Source organism: Pan troglodytes, chromosome 15, assembly GCF_028858775.2.
Source record: "Pan troglodytes isolate AG18354 chromosome 15, NHGRI_mPanTro3-v2.0_pri, whole genome shotgun sequence".
In the NCBI taxonomy this organism is placed as follows: Eukaryota; Metazoa; Chordata; class Mammalia; order Primates; family Hominidae; genus Pan; species Pan troglodytes.
In genome coordinates this window covers 39,914,104-39,935,328 of record NC_072413.2, presented here as the reverse complement: position 1 = coordinate 39,935,328, position 21,225 = coordinate 39,914,104, and the positions used below count along the sequence as shown (strand labels likewise).

Below are 21,225 nucleotides of genomic sequence, written 5' to 3'. Positions count from 1 at the left end.
AAAAATGATCATATTAAAAATATATTAAATCACATTAAATTATTTTCAATGGTGTTAGTCAAACAAAATAAATCTCATATGATTAAATATGGAATTTTAAATGTCTATGAGAAATGAAAGATATTTAATCAAACTTTATTAGAAATATAAGTAGGCAATTGATTTTTAAAAATACTGGAAAACACTAAGTTCATCAGTAACTTATAGTACATATGTTAACCTTGCTAATGTTGCATGATTTCAGAGCATCCTTATCTTTGATCACAACCTTCATAATCCCAGAAAGTCTTTGAAGATTCATTTCTTTAAGTCTTGCAAGCTTTTGTATGTTCAATATTTTTAATACTATGCTGATAAATCTAAGAAGGGAAAAAGTAGCATGCTTCTGCAAATCAACACCTATTGAGGAATTAGGCAATTGATGTTAATTAAAAATATTTAGTTGGAATTAGAGCATTACTATATTAATAGTACTGAAAATATATTTCACTCTGAGTGCTGCTTTTGATTTCGCAAACTACGACCACATGTGACCTCATCTATTCCTTACAAGAAATAAATAACTGGGCAGTGAAGGATAATTAGACTTTGCAAATGTGAAAAGTAAACTTTTTAGAAAGAGAATCAGGGCAGAGAAGGGATTTAGCAAACGCCTAAAATAAAAAAGCCCATTGGATAATTATTTTCAAGACTGGCACTGAAAGTAATCTCTAACTACTTTAATCTTACATACTATTGAATGGCATCATGATACACTGTGTATCAGAAGATGTGGCTTTGTCAAGTTAACAGTAACTGAAATTGTTCTATATGCTTCTACCAGAAGGAAATTAACGATTCCACATTCCTCACTTGTGTTTTAAGTGGTATTTCAAGTGATCTGAAAAAGTTAATAAACTTTTACTGTGTGTTTAAGTTACTCCCAAAGAGTACTTGACATAAGATAGTAAAGTATCTATCTTATGATATTATGGCTAAAATGTCATTTCTTTTGTGCAAAGCAATGGGTCAGTTCTCATGTGAGCCTTATTCTCAAAACAAAACAAAATAAAACCTCTTTGATGGTAACCTGTTTGTAGATCTTTAATAGAACACCATCAAATTATTATATAATTAAGTTTTTCAAGGAGTGAATAGAAACATTTATCTATAGACCTTAATTTCAGTAAATTTCTAATAATTCCACATTATCCAGGAGCAATATTAGTTTCTACTAAATTTAAAATCCTGTTTTTAAAAATTATGTATTCTCACTAAGCGGCATGATTTCTAGTTAAATTTATCACAGTTTTTGGTTAAAATAGCAAATGCATTTACTTTAAAAGGAAAACATTCAAATGCAAAAACTATAGTGCAAATGGGAAAAAAATCCACTATCTGCTTAATGAGCAATGACTTTTATGACTTATAAATATAATGAGAACACCATTAGAAGTTTTAAAATTTTACTTGGTGATAAAAATAAACACCCCTTTGATAAAGGCAGTCTTGTATGTTTGTCTCCCTCTTTATCTTGCATTAAGAACAACATAAAACTCATTTATTCAAAAAATGTGTATTAAATGAATGAAAAAAATCTTCATATGTCCATGTAGATGCATAGGCATTTGTAGCCTGTGACTGAAAACTGATTAAAGTTTTCATAAATGCAAAATAAATTGCACTTTCTTCTCCTTTCCACTGAAAAAGGTGTATCATAGAGGAGAAATATCTTACAACCATTAAGGCGCCTGCACCAAGGATGTTGTTTAGAAGTGAACTAATTTTAACATTAACTCGGTATACTAATGGAATATTTTATTTTAAATAATTTAGCAACATGAAGTTGTTCTCTACATTTCCCTAAAAACAAAGGAAACACTATTACCATTGAAAGAAAATATACAGTCTACTTATTAAAAATATCAATTATCCATAGGTGGCCCTTTGTAAAATTAGAGAAATATCATTTTTTATGCAATACTTTTTTCTACAACAATTTTCATTTTTTTAATCTGCTGTTGCTAGCCCTAGGAGTTGGTCCTAGAATAGGGAAAGGCACTGCTGCTATGTCATGCTTTTTCCCTTATCCATTTTATTTATGTTTCCTTCCAGTATACCTATACATACATACATATATATATAGTTATATATGTATATATATATACTGTACCTGAGAAGGTTGATTTATTCACAGCATTGGAATTGCAAATTCCAATCTTCTATGTGAGTTCTCAAAATGATTTTTCATGAAAAAGAAATTATAAATTACACAGAACTTTCCAGTAGTCCCTCAGAATTTGAGAGTTGCCTTTCCACTATGACCATCAGAACAGTCAGACTGAATAAACATCACATTCATAGACATGCTTCTTTTAGGAAACAGTCCACATGTGTTCGGCGAGTTAATATAACAATAGTATTCCTTTAATTTTCCATTGAGGGAGTACTTGTGCCTTGCTCTGGATCTCTCAGCAGGCAAAGTGATAAACTTACTTGGCTTTATATGTGCTCTTTTAGACGTGGGCCCCTCTGTGACAGAATCGGGAGGTCGGCTAGCTAACTGCAAGGCAGTTGAGTTGTTCCTGTTAGTGTTTTGGGATTCAACACTTGTGACGGCTTCATTCTGTGGTTCTGTACTTGGCTTTGTGCCAGTCTTTCTTTTCTGCTTTTGGGACACAGAAGTGCTTGAAGTCCAGGAAGGAGGCAAAGCAGAGGTAGTGGTAGAGGAGTCCTGACTCGAACAAGTTTCTGAAGATTGAATCACATTGTCACTGGCAGCTTTACAACACTGGGCATTCTCTTCGTGTCCCACAGCTTGTTTGGACACGGACTGGGGCAGAGTTACACTACAGCCTTGTATTTGAGCCCCGTTAGTTTGAGAATAAACATTGCTAACCTTGGTGACCTTGTGTTGCCCATTATTGTTGCAAACCTTATACCGAATCATCAGAATAATGATGAATACCAGCACAGATGCTACAATGATTCCACCAATAATAATAATCATGGTGCCTCCCAAAAACTGGGACTGCATGAAATGGCAACGCACATAATCCTGTTCCGTAGTAAACTGGATGCAACCCACGACTCTTGTGGCAGTGAGGGAAGTGATGCCATCATCATATATGGCCAAGACACACAAGTCATACATAGTTCCAGCAGCCAGATTATTGACCAGAAAAGTTTTGCTCGTAGGAGGTATCATTCTGAGGGACAATGGAATTTGTGTTAATATTAATAACAAAACAAAACATATACACAGAAAGTCATTATGACTTTAGTTCAGTGTCATTTTAGTATCATTAAGATAAGTACATTTATAACATATGAATTACTGAAAAATGATCTAATCTCATATTTACTGAGTTAAAATGGCTAAAAGTCCTTGTCAGCATCTGCACTATATTAATCGTGCCTACCCCAAGCCTTCACAAGCTTACTAATTACATTGCTTAGCAAAGGAGAACTCCTAATAAAAAACACTGCTAAAAAAATCATTGATGACAAATTACTTTTGAAAGGTGTGACTGTGACATTATCTGACTGCTAAACAAATCCATTTAGCACTTACAATACCTCTATGACCAAAAGCAAATTTGAAGGAAGGAAAAATGTTGACAATCACATTAGAAATCAAAATAGATACGCATTTTAGAGCATTTATTTTCCATTTCAGAAAAATGAAATGGCACCCAGTAAATATATACTTAATAACTAAGATTATTACTAAGATTAAAGTATTTTCTTTACAAATATAATCCTTTTATAATGCAGTCAACACTTGGACCGTGTTATGTTTTTATCTATACATGAGGATAATGAAAACATACAAGTAATATTATCCTAGAAACATGAACAAGGCAAGGCTATTGACCAGAGCATAAATCCCTCATCCCATTGTATGCTACCGCAAATTTCCATCAGAGCACAATTTATAAAGTGCAAGAGTTTAGACAGTGCCTAAATCTAATATCACCTAATTCCAGTGATACTTTCACTGCGGTGGCTCATGCCTGTAATCCCAGCACTTTGGGAGGCCAAGGCAGGTGGATCAACTGAGGTCAGGAGTTTGAGACCAGCCTGACCGATATGGTGAAACACTGTCTCTAATAAAAATATAAAAATTAGCTGGGAGTGGTGGCGGGCACCTGTAGTCCCAGCTACTGGGCAGGCTGAGACAGGAGAATTGCTTGAACCCAGGAGGCAGAGGTTGCAGTGAGCCGAGATTGTGCCACTTCACTCAAGCCTGGGAGACACAGCAAGACCTTATCTCAAAATAAATAAATAAATTAAAGAGTTTATAGACATCTCTGAATCTACTACATTCTAAAAGTTTCTTGTTGATGTCTATTTTCTTCTGTTCCTTCAGTTGCAACTGAATATGACCTAATTTATAATTAAATAACAGGCATTACTAAGCATTTTGTATACATTAAAATTTAATCTTTACAATGACCTTATGAGACAGGCATTATCACTATTTTACAAATTACAAAAAGGGTCAGGGATTCAAGAAATTTCCTCAAGATTAAACAGAATTTTACTTGTCATTGCAGGATTAAGATCCTGGAATTTGGAAAATAAAATCTGGCTTATTTCACAGAGCTAATGTTTAAAATATATAGAATATCCAATAGCTACAAAAAAGTGTGGGGTGGGGAGGGGTATTTGTCATTGACAGTAGTCCATGAGTTATGTGAAGAGCCTGGTATGACAAGAGCAAATTACTTTAAGTTAATATATATGTATCATAGTCCATGTCCCCATATATTTAGTGATGAAGGGATATTAGAGACCTTTAGTCTAATTTCTCCCTTGTAATGACGAGGAATTGAAACTCAGCCATATAGAATCCTGCTCTGAGCTGATCACATGGCTAGATAGGATAGGTTTAATTTTGCCTATTAGTCCATGCTTTAAAAAAAAAATTACTCTCATTTCCATACAGGAATGAAAATCAATTATATTGAATAATTCACCTGGGTACATAGGAACTGATCTGATCTGATTTCTGAATATCTTAAACAGAATATATATATAGAGAGAGAGACATATATATATATAGACATATATATATGGCTTTGAAATATCTATATATGTGTGTGTATATATATACACATATGTATATATACATGTGTATACATACACACATATACATACACACATATGTGTGTATATATATATAAAATGCAAAGCCATGGTTTTGCATCATTTCCCAGGGCATAGTAAGTCTCTCACAAGTGAAATTATATGAAAGGGTAAAAATATGTCTTTTTAACTGAAAATTGGATAAGATGTGACTATAAATCAATGAGGCTGAACTTTAGAAAAACATACCAGAAATTGTTTAGTAGGTGCAAATTCTCCATCATCATCCTTACTTGGATATTACATACCTAATTCCAGTGATACTTTCACTGCTCAAATTATTTATAAGGTTTCTTTTTGGAACTGTCTTAGAACCAGTACACATGAGACAACACAACCACACAGACACACGCACACACACCCCTTAATCACTCAAAGCATCAGTCTCATTATTTTATAGTTACATCCTATTTTTGACCAAAAATGGCAATACCCATCTTGATCACCCACCTTATTCACAAGACTTGACTCCAAATGGCTTTTGCTTGTTTCCAAAATTCAAATTCACCCTCAAAAGACGAAGATTTGCCACCACTGAGGATATTCAAAATAGTATGACGAAGGTTCTAAAGATAATTCCAAAAGTGCTTTGAGCAATGGCAGCATCATTGGGATAATGGTATAGCCTCCCAACGTGGCTTCCTTGAAGGAAAGAACACTCATGTGGATGTGTAAGTTCTGGTATGTTTTTGAATTTTTATAATAAATCAGTGTTGTTCTCTGATAGTCACATCTCTTAGATGAGGGGGAAAAAAGTAAGTAAGCATAATATTAAATATAAATTGAACTCTCTAAAAAAATACCATTCAAAATATCTCCCCACTTGTATTACCACCTTTTTCAAAGCTTACACTATGCACTTTAAAATATGGAATTACAACACAGAACAGCACTGCCAATTAAAAAAAAATCAGTAGTACATTAAATTCTACACTAAGATGCATGGTAAGTATACAAATTTGCTTAATTTTTCTTACCTGTAAACAAGGGTGTCATCATAAGTACCATTGTACTGGATTTGAAACATACGTATTCCAGGGATATTTCTTTGAAAATTAAATTTAAGTAGTGCTGTTGATGATGTAGCTTCTGCCACCACAATTTTATCTTGACTCAATTTAGTATCACCATTACTACTGCTTGTATTAGAACCTGACTTGGTAGAAGTTGAGATATCTGAAGAACCAGGATCAGGCTCATGGATATGGTTTGTACTATTTAGTAAGTGAGGGAGCTTAATTATATGAAGATCCACTATTTGTGTTGCTTCCCCAGCAGGATTGGAAGCAATGCAGGTAAAAGCACCTGTATCCTTTACAGTTGTGATAAGAATGTCAAGTGTTCCGTTATCATACACCAGAGATCTTGTTGCATTTGAAATAAGCTTCCCTTCAGGAGAAATCCAGTGAATTGCAGGCTCAGGGTCTCCCCTGGCTTTGCACCTCAGTGTTGCCCTTTGTCCCTCCAGGACTCTCATCTCATGTGTATGACGAGTAATGAGAGGAGGCTCACACAAAAACTCTTCTTCAGGAATTGACCAAAAGTAGCGGCCAGTTAAAAGTGGAGGAGAAGCACAGGTCTCTAAGTCATCTTCTCTGGACAGACGCCTCAACCACAACAATTCACAATTGCAATGCAAGGGGTTTCCACCAAAACTTAATGCAAAAGTAGATGGGCTTATGATTCCTGAGGTTGCTAGTACCTGAGCTCGCTGAAAGAGAGGGTCAGGTGGTAGCTTCTGCAATTTATTTGATGTCACATCTAACCGAGTCATCTTGTGCAAATGGGAGAAGGTCCCCTTAGGAATGTTATCAATCATATTGTGATCCAAACTAAGGGTATGCAAGCTAACCATCTTCTCAACAGCATCCCAAGGAATGGTTTCTAGATTATTATAGGACAGATCCAGCTCCTCAAGGGCGAAGACATCATCAAACGCTGTAGAGGAAATTAAAGTCAGCTGATTGTTGTTCAGTATCAAATGATGAAGATTGGAAAGACCACTGAACATATCATTTGTAATTTTAGTCAATCTGTTGCTATTCAAATGCAAAGCCCTCAAATTTCGTAGGTCAGCGAAAGCATGAGGTGTAATAAAACTTATTGTATTCCTGGATAGAGTCAGGTCCACCAAGCTGGTCATATTGGCAAAATCTTTCCTTTTAATATTTGTAACAAAATTGTCTGCCAACCGCAGTTCCACAGTTCTTCTGTCAATGTTTGGTGGAACAAATAAAAGCCCTTTCTTGGCACAAAGGGTTGCAAGATTAGGAGACAAAATCTGACAGACACAACGCTTTGGACAGATCTGAGCTTTCACTGCTATGCCAATGAAAAACAGATAAAAAAGAATTTTTTCCATTGTAGATCGGATTTAAGAGCCTGTAACGGAAGACACAAAATAGAATGTTAGCACCCAATGATTTAATTCATATTCATATTCCTACTAGCATAATATTTGTATGCAATCTAGAATAGAATAGAGAAATAATTTCACTTGTTTGCTTAACAAGTATTAATATTTATTCTGTAGTAAAGGCTATAATGGGCACTAGGGATGAATAACATACCATTGATAATTTCATGGGATTTAAAATCAAGTAGGAAAAACAAAGCAGTCAAAAGTTTATTATAACTCTGCAAATTAAGCGCCATTTTTTAAGTATGTCCAGGGTACTCCATGGGTGAACCAAAAGAGATATACAGCCGAGATTGTAGGCCTGGGGGTTCAGGAAAACATACCCTAGACCCTGAAGAACATCTTGTTACATAAAGATATTTAAAAAATTAGAGGCATATTTGAAGATTTGTAAGTAGGTCAATTCAGTAGCCTAAACAGAAACAATAAAAAACAATATTTGTTAGCTTGCAGCATGACCTTTGAAGATAACAAATTCTTGATTAATTTTTTTCATCTTTACAAACTATCTTGACATAGATCAACCTTCACTTTTTTTTTTTTTTTTTTGAGACGAGCCTTGCTTTGTTGCCCAGGCTGCAGTGCGGTGGCGTGATCTTGGCTCACCGTAACTTCCACCTCCCAGGTTCAAGCAATTACTGATGACCGTTCAGCCACCCTGAGTAGCTAGGATTACAGGCGCCCGACACCACACCCAGCTAATTTTTGTATTTTTAGTAGAGACAGGGTTTGTCATGTTGGGCTGGCTGGTTTCGAACTCCTGACCTCAGGTGACCCGCCCACCTCGGCCTCCCAAAGTGCTGAGATTACAGGCATGAGCCACTGTGCCCGGCCAATCTTCACATCTTAACTGAAAATACAAAAATCTTATTCTCAAAAATAACAAGGTTGAATGTTTATCACAATAGCTCCGAGTTCCCTAAATATTAAAATATTTTATTGGTTAAAAATGTGGATTTTTAAAGATAATTTCTGGGACGCAGCCGTCAGTGCTTTCACTTAACAGTATGTTCAACAAGATATTATATTCTGTTTTCCTTCTTTTACAATCTTAACGAATGTATATTTATCCAAATTTTATTTTAAATAAACACTTTGACAATTTTCATTTTTCTGTTTGATCTTGAGTATATGCTATTGAAATCAATTCTCAAAAATAAAAATAATAGCATATATTTGATTAAAAGTTCTCATATGTTGCGTCAGGTTTTCTTGTTTTTTTTTTTTTTTAGACAAAGTTTTTCTTTGTCACCCAAGCTGTGCAGTGCAGTGGTGCGATCACGGCTCACTGCAGTCTCGACCTCCTCAGCTCAAATGATCCTTCCTCTTCAGCCTTCTGAGTAGATGGGACTACAGATAAGTGCCACCACCCTAGGGTAATTTTTTTTTTTTTTTCTGTAGAGACAGGGCTCAAACTCCTGGACTCAGCAATCCTCTTGACTCAGTCTCCCAAAGTGCTGCAAGTACAGGCATGAGCTACCTTACTCAGCCCATTGCATGAAGTTTTAAAAACCATGAGTGAAAATAGCTGCAGAAAATCATACATATTTTCAATTTAATATAAATATGAAATCATCCTGGAAATGTCATGCCTAGTTTTCTAATTAAAGCATATTTTATGACTTCTAATTATTTAATGCCTTTTGTAGGGTAAAAGCCCCTGATAGCAATAACTTAAACATATATTTAGAATGACCCCAGATTGAAGATGCACCTGAATGTGTGTCCTGAGCTAGGGAATCCAGGAGTGGCCAATCCGGAGATTCATTCCTTGTCTATGAGAAACATCTGAGCCCCCAACCTGTCCAATGGAACATGGGCTGTACAGGGGATTGATGCCCTGAATTTTGGGTTAAATGGAGGCTGCCAGGTGGAGATCATTAAGGGGAGGGTGTTAAATGCTATGTAAGTTTCAAGCAGTTGTGGTTTTCCTTACCAGCTTGTTGCCACTGGACTGTGCATAAGGCAGATAAGCAGTCCAGCCTGCGACCACTGGACTCTTCCCTGTGTGTAATCCCCTAATCAAACCCCGTATCTCACTTGCTGGCTCTGGGTCTCTTCTTCCGCCTCTTGAACCTGGATCCTTCCCTACTGAGGTTAAGAGGTGTCCAGCACAACACCTATTTGATGCCATATGAAATGTTGATCTAGTTAATAAAAATGATCATTATCAACAAATAAAGATAGAATCTTCTGTTCATTACTAACTGGTATTAAACTAGCCTTTCCAAAATAAGCATTAACAAATAAAATTACAAAAATATATAAAACAACAAGTTTTGGACATTGGAAGTGAATAAATACAGAACTGTGATCCTTGAGATAATGAGTTAAAAATTAATTCTATAATTACCCCTGGAGACATCTTCCAAATCACAGCACAAGAAGGGGAAACGAGGCAAAGTATGAACAGTCTTGTTAAACTGAAAAGACAAAGATTGGAGAGCAGAGTCTCAGGTGGCTTGAATTTATGGGGCAGTGTACTAGCGAAAAGAGAGTTACTGAAAAAGAGCTCTGGTAAACTATGTAAGTGGAGGCAGGGTAATAGGTACAAACCATGTTGTAATACTGATAAAAAGGGATGAAAGGAAAGGGACAAAAATCCAATGACCTGTGGAATGGTGTTAAGAAGTCAAACATATACGTAATTGCAATATCAGAAGAATGCTGTTAGGCAGAAATATATTTAAAGAACTAAAAGCAAACAATTTGTTGAATGTTATTAAAAGAATCTATAAATCCAAGCTCAACACAATGAAACCATACCAAGACATATCATCGTCAAATTGCAGCTAACCAAAGGAAAAATAATCTTAAATGTAGGCACAGAAATAAGACGGATTACAATAAGGTAAGGTAAACAAAATAAAAGTAACTGCTGACTCCTCACTGACTTCTCATCGTAAATAAAGTCAGATGGAAGATAATGAAAAACATCTTTAAAGTGCTCCATGAAGAAAGGAAAACCTAGCAACCTAGGTAGGATTATACTTTTATAAAAGATGAAAACAAGGTAAGAAATTTTAAGAGAAACAGTTTCTTCACCAGCAAACCTGCACTTATATGAAAATGTAAAGGATAGTGCCTTTAGGCTGAAGGAAAATTATATATGATGGAAGAAACTTGAAACTTTATAAATGGCTAAAGAACAACAGAAATGATACACCTGTAGATATGTATGCAATATTTTTATTGCATTTTAATGTGTTTATAAATAGTATTTCTGGAATAAATATAGAAAGTAATAAGAAACCATCACTGTCACGCTAAACAAACAAAATAAGCTGGATAAGCTATAAATCATATTTTTAAAAATAGTAACATTATAACCTTTGGAATACGAAGAAACTTAAAGAATCTAACTTCCAGAGGTGGCAGTCCTTGATAAAAGGGGGGAAATGGCGGGGGGTGGTGACTCAAGCCTGTAATCCCAGCACTTTGGGAAGCCAGGGTCGGGGGGGACAGATCACGTGGTCAGGAGTTCGAGACCATCTTGGCCAATACGGTGAAACCCCGTCTCTACTAAAAATACAAAAATTAGCCGGCCGTGGTGGCGTGCAACTGTAGTCCCAGTTACTGGGGAGGCTGAGGCAGGAGAATGGCGTGAACCCAGGAGGTGGAGGTTGCAGTAAGCAGAGATCGCGCCATTACACTCCAGCCTGGGTGACAGAACGAGAATCCATCTCAAAAAAAAAAAGAGGAAATACATAGCTGTTGCTCTACTTCCCCCACCAACAAAAAAGAAACTAGGACATCGTATCTATCTGACATAACTTGGGATAAAACGCACCCTGCCTATATTTTACCAAACTTTTAAGAATGCATTTGTGGTTCAACATAACAAAATAGAATCCACAAGAGCCCCAATAGCAGCAGTGAGAAAATATTAACACCTATCTCATTCTCATACCTTCATTGAGTAACAGGAATATTATCTTAAAAATATGGGAATAGAAAGAGGGTAGAGATCACTTCTCTCAGATACACCTTATTTTCAGACGAGTAAAAAATTGAGGAAGGAAAGGAAAATTGAAAGAAATATTTCAGGCAACCTTGCTTTTCAGCTTGGAAAGAATGGGAAAGATGCAGAGGAACTAGAAGAAAAATACAGTCCCTCAGGGATTTCAGCTATCAGGACTGACAGAGGGGAGGGAGAGCTCAGTCCCCTTCATTTCCATACAGATACCTGTGATTTTAACCACAAAATGCCTAGGGTGACATTTGGCAGCTGAAAAATCCTTCCTAGAGCTTCCTAGAGGATATTTCCACCTTCGTAGACTATGGGGTAGGTGCAGCCAAAAGAAAAAAAAATGCTAGGGGTGAGATTTGAGATCAATAAATTCTCCTAGGCCACCAACAAATCTGGCCCCAGAGCTATAAAGCAGGGTGGTGAGACCTCCAGAAATTTGGAAATCAAAAGATTCATCTGTAAAATAGAAATAGAGCTCCAAAACCACCATAGGGCACAGATCTCAGGTCTTACTAAATAGGAAATTCCCAAACATGTAAGAATTCACATAAAAACTTGAAGAAGCAAGAAAAAGTGATGAACATTAAAAAGGAAGTGATTAATAGAAGCAGATCCAGAGACACCCCAGATATTACAATTACCACAGGGAGCATAAAATTACTATAATAAAAATTCTAACGTATCTGCAGGAAAAGATGGACATCATGCATGATTTGATGGGTAATTTTAGCAGAGATGTGAAAAACAATTTTTAAATGTATATGATCTAAAATATAACAATATCTTTGTAACAGAAGATTGGGCACAGCAGAAGAAAGTATAAATGTAATTGAAGACAAATCAATAGAAAAAAAACTAAATTCAGATTTTAAAAGCCTGAAAGAACAGAACAAAAAGTATTAGATCTGAGGGACAAGTATTTGAATGATTAATATTATCATAATTTTAATCCCTCTCAGAAAGAAAGGGAGAATGGGGCAGAATAAATAGTAGAAGTAAAAATATCTGAAAAGATTCCAGAGTTGATGATATTGATAATATAAAACGACCAATGCAGCAGATAAACACCTAGACACAAAAGAACAAATGGCTGAAAACTAAATATAAAGATAAAGATTTATTAAAAGAGGCAGAGAAAAAGATATTGCATATATGGAGAATAACTATAATTTACAACTGAGTTCTCATCATAATTAAGGTCAAAAGAAAATGAAATAATATATTTAAAATTTATAAAGAAAAGAAAAAATCCTATACTCTAGAATTTTATATCCAATAAAAGTATTCTTCAAAATGCATAAAAAGGTATTCACAGCTAGGCAAAATCTAAGAAAAATTTATCTCAGATATTCTGTGCAAGATATAACAACAGCAGTTCACCAGTATAGAAGGAAAAGAGAAATAATGAACCCATTGGGAAAATAGAAAATCACTGCCAAGGTAGTAGACTTAATCCTAAACTATACCAAAAACTTCAAACACGAATGGGATGTAAGAGGTAAAGGCAAAGGTTTTTATCCTGCCTAAAATAACCAGGCCATCCATGAAGCATTTAGAAAAATACACGTTGAAAATAAAGATATGAACAACTAAAAGTAAAAGGCTGAAAAAGATATGTCATTAAAACACTGAACATAAAAAGTTGATGTGGCTATAAATTAGAAAAAGGCAAACAGTATATGAGAGATAAATATGGGCATTTTATAGAGAAAAAGGATCAATTCATCAAGAAACCACGAAAACACTGAATGCACATGGACTCAGCAGAAGATCTTCAAAATACATGAAATGACACGATAGGAAAAAGGGAATTTTTTTTTAAAGCCACAGTTACAATTGGAGATATGAACTCTTCTCTTTCACTATTGATACAATAAGCTGACAAAAAAGAGAGAGCAGTAGCTATAAAAGATTTACACAGCACTATCAACCAACCTGACCTAATTTATAATTATAAAATGCAACTTCAATAAATAGAGAATACACATTCTTTCCAGATTCTCATGGAACTTTAGCAAGACTATTAAATTGAAATGAAATTAAAATTAAATTAATTAATTAAAGGAAATTAATTTAATTGAAATTAAAGTATAACAATTTATGGTATAAAAAATAGTATATTTGAATTGTTATGGTGATTCAGACTAAATATATTATTAGAAAGAAAACATGGTTTAAAATCAGTTATCTAAGCTTGATACCTAAGAAGCTAGAAAATAAATACAAAAGAGAGTAAATAGAAGAAATGAGACTATTAAAATGAGCAGAAATTTATAAAATAGAAATCAGATCAAAAAATAGAAAAAATACATAAAGTCAAAAGCTGTTTTTTAGAAAAGATTGAGGGCCGGGCGCGGTGGCTCACGCCTGTAATCCCAGCACTTTGGGAGGCCAAGGCGGGCAGATCACGAGGTCAGGAGATCGAGACCATCCTGGCTAATACGGTGAAACCCCATCTCTACTAAAAATACAAAAAATTATCCCGGCATGATGGTGGGTGCCTGTAGTCCCAGCTACTGGGGATGCTGAGGCAGGAGACTGACGCGAACCCAGGAGGCAGAGCTTGCAGTGAGCTGAGATTAGATCTTGCCACTGCACTCCAGCCTGGGCAACAGAGTGAGACTCTGTTAAAAAAAAAAAAAAAAAAAGGAAAAATTGATCCCTGCAAGATAATTAAGAAAAAATGAGAGAAACCAAAAATTGCCGATGAGAAGAATAAAAAAATACAAAATCCCCTGTCATGCCAATACATATACACAATAACTTAGATGAAATGGACAAATTCACTGAAAAATGCAAATTACCAAACTACTAATAGAAGAAAATGTATAGACAACAAGATACATAGAAAATATAAACAATATCACATTTGTTGAGGAAACTGAATTCAAAATCAAAATCCTCTCATAAAAGTAATTCCAGATCAAGGTGGAGATCTATATGTCCACATATCTATCATAATATAAATATATAGCATATCAGTTATGTATACAATTTAAACATGTAATATATAATTTTATATATAACAATATAAATACACATATATAGAAAGAGAGAGAGAAAAATAGAAAGAAAGAAGACAAGAAGATGAGGAAAGAAAATGTGGTATTTGTGAGTATTTGGGAATCCGGGTGAAGGGTATACAGAAATTCTTCATGCTATTCTTGCCACTTTTTAGTAATTGTGAGTAGGTGATTAAATTTTTTTTAAAAAGGAAATAGTGATTTTTCATTATGTTTCTAAATATTTGCTCCAAAGGAAGAATAATATATAAAAGGGCACTTTATCTGTAGTTAATCAAAACTTAATCATATTTTAGGAACATAAATCCTCTTAACTTTGTCATATATGTTCAAAGAGGTGACCCTATTGCAACTTAAATTATATTTCCTATTTCATAGCTTGATTTACTTTTTATCATCAGGCAACATATATACAGATACGGTAATTTAGAAAGTAAGAGTAAGTGTACAATAAAATCTGGACTACTCCCTAAAGTCTATTTTCCGTGTGAGACCTCTAAGTAATGAAAAAAAATCATATAAATTGTGATTAATGATTTTTCCCAAGTTATTTGGACAAGATGAAGATTTCAAAGTTTATTAAAAAATACAAGGTAAGATCTCATGTAAAGAAGCATAGTTTTCATTTCCTACAAGTTCACAAACTGATCCTTGACATATTTATTATATTAACACATAACCACTTAAAAAAATCAATGTAAATGGAAAGTCAGAATGGTTTTCATGCTTTTCTGGAATTGATAATTTAAAAATTCATAAATATAAAACATACTATGTTTTTAATCTAGTTAAGTAAAGCCATTTCAAGCACAATCTGTCTATTTCTCCAAATAGTTAAATGTAAGCAACACAGACAGGTTTTTGTTAAATATTTGAGTGGAACTGTAACTCAGCAAATAGTGATGCAGTTGCAGCTCTTTAGATAATATTTACATATCTCTTTATTATATGTCATTTGAAGCAAATTCTGTTCAAAGAAGAGTCTATTACACACAAACTGAAAAATGATTTTCCATTACTACATCCATCTTTCTGTCATGGCTATTACATAACATATGCTCAAGAGTATCAGTACTTATTTGGGAACCAGGATGGAATATAAAAGCAAATTTAGATTTCACAACCAACTGAGAGTAAAGCCTATTCTCTGCAGAAACCAATATGGTAGCAATTTATATGTTGAGTTAAAGGAAAGCTATTGGGCTCCTCCATAGCTACTTTGCCATCATTCAGTAGAATGCTATTAATTCAATTAGTGCCCCTTTGTCTCAACTAATGTCTGGAGACAAATGTTAATGTCTGTTGATATTGACGAGTTTTTGCAGGATGTGTTAAACGGCTACAGTATTGTAAAGGATATTTTATAATATAGCTTAGAAACTGAAATGCCTTTAATAGTTTTATTTCAAATATTTTAGGTTTTCTGTCTAACTTTTTTTCTAGAGAGACTATAAATGCTAACATTTTAACTGCATTCTCCGTTAAAATACATACTAATAATATTATTATTGAGCCTCTAAAATTCAGGCCTCAAAATATGATATATATATAACCTGGAACAATTACATTTTGGGATTTGATTATAACAGTCACTAGTAATATGGCTAAGTACATGAATGTAATAAATTCTTAAAATTCACCCATGCATCAATTTATTTATCCTTTCATTAATATTTTCGGGAAGATGTGTTTAGCAACTGCAACATACACAAGGTGCATTGCAGGAATCTACCAAACTTAGAGAGTTAGGATCTGTGTAAAACGGGTATATAAACAAAATAGATGGCCAACTATGAAAATGTTGACTTATTATACTTTGATATTTAAATTTGCATAGTCCTAATGGGTTTCTGAGTTCTTAATACAGTATCCTGTAATTTTTGTTCTCAACATGTGCGTGTGTATATATATACACACACACATGTATTTTTACCATGAAATAAATTTACATAAACATTATTTACATAAATTAGCTACAGATAAGACACCAATTACTTACACAAAACAAATAATTTTAAAAATAATTATCATTTATTGAAGATAGGTAAACACAAAATAAGTAATAATTTCTTTATTTTATAGATGAGGAAACAAAATTAGTCATGATCATGCCTTCTCTAACTTGTGCCTTCTCTAACTTGTAGATATGCAATATTCCAGATATTCATTGCTTTCTAAAACTGAGGTGAAGCCTGCATAAAAAGATGTTTTATGTCATTTTGAAAATTTATTAGCAGGGCATAGTATTCTGCACCCGTAATCCCAGGTACTCAGGCGCCTGCAGCTGCTGAGCTTGTGCAACTATATTGCACAACTGCATATAGTTAATTTATTCTCATTGTATATGATAAAACTGAATTTAGGAAATGTAAGTGATATTCTCACAGTCGTATAGAAAGTAAACAAAAGGCAGTTTTAAGAGAGAGAGAGACATCTATTTCCCAAAGCCATGTTCTTCCTAGTATGTTAGATTGCTAGTGGTAAATATTATTTATAGTGTTTTTCTGATTATGTAGCACTTTCATATAAAGGATTTTTAATTCTCACATTGTAAACAATGATACTTTACATTCATCATGTCATTTACTCGTTTATTTTCTTTGTCTCTCTTTACAATTAAATTACATTTTAAAGGTGCTAGCAGATTATTGTGGCTGTTAACCAAAAAGTGATTTCGACAAGTGTCTCAATTGATAGAGGTTTATTTAGCCAAAGTTTGAGGATGCTTCGGGTAAAAACACAAGGCATAGGAGCATCTGTATTGTACACTTTTCCCAAGAGGGTTTTGGAAACTTCAGTATTTAAAGGAGAAAGAGCAAGCAGGAAGGATGAAAGAGAGGGCAGGTAGGCAGTAAGGCAAATGGTCACATTCTTGTGAGACTCTGATTAGTGCTCAGTAAACCTATATTTTACAGGTGAAAGGGAGTAAAAGAAAAAGACAACTGGCTGGGCGCAGTGGCTCACGCCTGTAATCCCAACACTTTGGGAGGCCAAGGCAGGTGGATCACGAGGTCAGGAGATTGAGACCATCCTGGCTAACACGGAGAAACCCCATCTCTACTAAAAATACAAAAAAAAAAAAAAAAAAAAAAAAAGCCAGGCATAGTGGCGGGCACCTGTAGTCCCAGCTACTCGGGAGGCTGAGGCAGGAGAAGGGCGTGAACCCGGGAGGCGGAGCTTGCAGTGAGCCGAGATCACGCCACTGCACTCCAGCCTGGGCGACAGAGCGAGACTCCGTCTCAAAAAAAAAAAAAAAAAAGAAAGAAAAAGACAATTACGCATTCCTCTGGTGCTCAGTGTATCTACATTTTACATAAAATATAGGAAACATGAACAAATAGAATAGAGAAAAATTCTATTACGCATTCTTCTCTGGGTAGGTGGAGAAATGATTTCTGGTCTGCTCTTGTCCTGCACCTGTGAAGATAAGCTAGTAATTGACATAGTCGGGGTGAGATTAAACAGAACTTGGATTTAGTGCTAAGTTACAGAGGGGGATATCTCCCTTACATGTATACATATGTATCTTTCAGGTTATATATGTATCCTGAAAGATTTAGGAGCTTACAGGGAATTTCCTCATGAGCAATTTGTGAGGGAGGCCAGCTGGTTAAATACGTGGCCTATAGTGGGAACCTGATTTATGTATGAAGTCAGGACACAGTGTTGTGAAATAACAACTCTCTTTTGGGGAACAGAAGGAAGACAGTATTACATGACTCAGTTTCCAACCTTAACTTTCCCTTTGGCATTGTGAGTTTGGGATCCTAAAGACTCTATTTTCTTTCACACAGTAAAGACATCAGAACAACTTGGAAGGCAACCAAAATGACACACTTAACTATAGTCATTCATCTTTCTTTGGTAAGTGAAAACATGACTGAAGTCACCCAAATATTTTAATTCAGAATGCTAAGTTTTCTTTTAAGTGTATAAATTCCACCTCATACGAGAGAGTGATTTCTGTATGTAAAGAAATCTCAGTATTCTTTAATTGGTATAGCTTGAGTTGTCACCTATCTTGCCTACTCAGAAATCTCCCTACAGAGACTCTATGTGATATTGGGAACCCATGGATCCTACCAGTAAATACTACTAGGAACTGTGAAGGTAAATGTGTTCTTTCTTGCAGAAAATTGTTTGGGGAGAAAAAGCAGCCTAGAAAAGGCTAGTGCTAAGAGGCTGTGAAGATTCCCTACAGTGCTGGAACAGCAGGAGTTTGGAGTTGAGTCAGCTGGCGCAGGTGGCAATGGTTCCCTAAAATGAATTTTTGTTGATCATGAGCATTTCCTATGCATGTGCAGAAGTAAGTGGGAAATATCTGGGAAAGAGGAGTGATGTGTGTAGGAAAGGGGAGTGATGTGTGTAGAAAAGAGGGAGATAATTCATATATAAAACTTCAATTAATTAAAACAGTAGTACCTCCAGGAGATAAGTACAATTAATCTGGGGAGTAGATGGCTATTTGTTGATATTGTTTGACTTTCTCCCCACCCAAATCTCATCTCAATTTGTAGTTCCTACAATCCCTATGTGTCATGGGAGGGACCCAGTTGGTCGGGGGGTAACTGAATCATAGGGGTGGTTACCCTCATGCTATTCTTGTGACAGTGAGTGAGTTCCCATGAGATCTGCTGATTTTATAAGGGGCTTTTTCTCCTTTTGCTCAGCACTTCTTGCTGCCACCATGTGAAGAAGGACATGTTTGCTTCTCTTTTCACAATGATTGTAAGTTCCCTGAGGCCTTTCCAGCCCCGCTAAACTGTGAGTCAATTAAACCTCTTTTCTTTATAAATTACCCAATCTTGGGTATGTCTTTATTAGGAGTGTGAGAATTGACTAATATATTCATTTAGATAAATAATTTGATTATCCACTTTGTTTGTGAAAGGTACATTCCCCAGGGCATTGCTTTTGTAGGTACAATAAAACAAGGATAGCCAAATTCCTCTACTTGATAAATTAAAGTGCATTATGAGGAAGAGGAGAAAGGACCCAAGAAAGTATAGCAAAGAACAATATTCTATATAAAATGTGGGTAGGCATGTGGCTTCAAATAAATAAGCAGAGTTGTTACCTTTCAGTTACAGAGTATATTGTTGCTGTGATATTGCCCTGTTGCTCCCTATCAATGTCAAACCTGAAGATGTTTGCCTCAACATATCTGTGCCTTTTGGAAAGCATCAGAGTAAAAAGATCTTGAGTTCTACATCATTGATTAATGAGGAATCTGAATCTCAGTGAAGGCCAGAAAACATTATTAGGTATCTAAGATTCCAACCTGAATTTAATGCCCCAGTTCTCTTTCTACTGCATCTCATTGCAGGATAATTAGGCTTCAATGGTCACAGGAATTAGGAAAGACTCACACACTGAACATTGCCACAAATGTGAAATGCAATGAAATCATCATGCTGCTACCTCAGCACAGTAGATGACCCCTGTTTCTTCCAATATAGCAGCCTCTTTCCTGGAATTCACGTTGATTTATGACAACTTGAAAGGACATAAAAAAGGTTATAATACAAATTTGAATGCTATTAACTGGTGTTTCCAATCTAATAAATGATTTATTACTTTATCCACTTTTTCCTTGAAATTCTGAAAGGTGAATCTCTGAGCCACAGAGATGTCAAACTATCCACTGTATTTCAGTTTCCCTAGGGTATTTAACATTTCTTGTAACTGTAGTCCCTGTGGTTATATTGGCTCTGTTGTGCTGTTGCCATAGCAATTAAAGAAACACAGTAGTAAAGCAATGCAGAAAGAATGATCGTCAGTATGGAGATGCTGTATGACAGAATTCAGGCATCTAGAAATATGGAAAATTCTTCAGGAAATAATTTCTCTTCATATTATTGTGGGCATTGAGGTAGCCTAGTTATCTCTATCAGAAAATCAAATTGAATAGCTGAGTCTCTGTGAACATGAAAAATGGGAGAAGAAAGGCATACCCACATACAGAAGGAAGAAGAATGAATTTACTGAGGGTATAAATACTAAGTATGTGTGTGGGTGGAAAGTTCCGGCAGTACTCCTACAGAAATATTTTGACAAACTAACACCATATGGAAGATTTTATATCACTGAACGCAATGTCTCTCTCCTTCTCTCTCTCTCTCTCTCTCTCTGTCTCTCTCTCTCTTTCTCCTCTCTCTTTCTCTCTCTTCTGTCTTAGGAAAACGGAGCATTAAGAATATTTAGTACATTTTATTGTATTTTTGGAAGTGCACTCTGCTCTTCTACCCCTAAAGAAAAATTTTAAAAAGCTCTGCATTAATTGTGTTTCTGTGATTTGAGTTTGTGTTTCCTTCAAATCCTGCACTATGCCTGAAAATAGGATCAAGATGCAGTTTTATTCACTCATTGTAAATACAAACTGTTTAACAAAATTCTTGGCCCAGGACAGATTCTCCATAAGCAGCAGCTGCAGCAGCAGTCATTACTGCAACAGTGTAGTAAGCAAGAACAATAACAAAGTGGAAACAGCCTATTACCAATTTTAGGGTGAACAATGCTACATCAACTCAGTGAATTTAAAATCAAGCCATTGAAATGTTTATGACTCATAAAGAAGTGGAATTTAGACAAAAGTTTAGTGAAAAAACAGAATAAACTATCATATATACTTTTGTGTATGCAAATCTATACACATATCTGTGTGCACACATATGTGCCCATGT

The 21,225-nt window shown here is 35.1% G+C and overlaps 1 protein-coding gene across 7 annotated transcripts in view; it reads right to left on the bottom strand.

Annotated features, from left to right (window-relative positions):
* The window catches only part of LRFN5 (leucine rich repeat and fibronectin type III domain containing 5), a 295,601-nt gene that overhangs the window by 10,094 nt on the left and 264,282 nt on the right, over positions 1–21,225 (bottom strand). For 3 of the 7 annotated variants that reach the window (XM_001149289.7, XM_054666008.2, XM_016926028.4), the window contains 2 exons: positions 6,108–7,512; positions 2,476–3,188 (listed from right to left, as the gene is read on the bottom strand). In XM_001149289.7, the coding sequence (XP_001149289.2) occupies positions 2,476–3,188; positions 6,108–7,492 (2,098 nt within the window). In that variant the 5' untranslated portion in view covers positions 7,493–7,512. Of the gene's footprint in view, positions 1–2,152; positions 3,189–5,580; positions 5,773–6,107; positions 7,513–21,225 lie in introns of all 7 variants that reach the window. The other 4 variants (XM_024348716.3, XM_063792888.1, XR_010150930.1 and 1 more) reach the window with 3 other exon arrangements.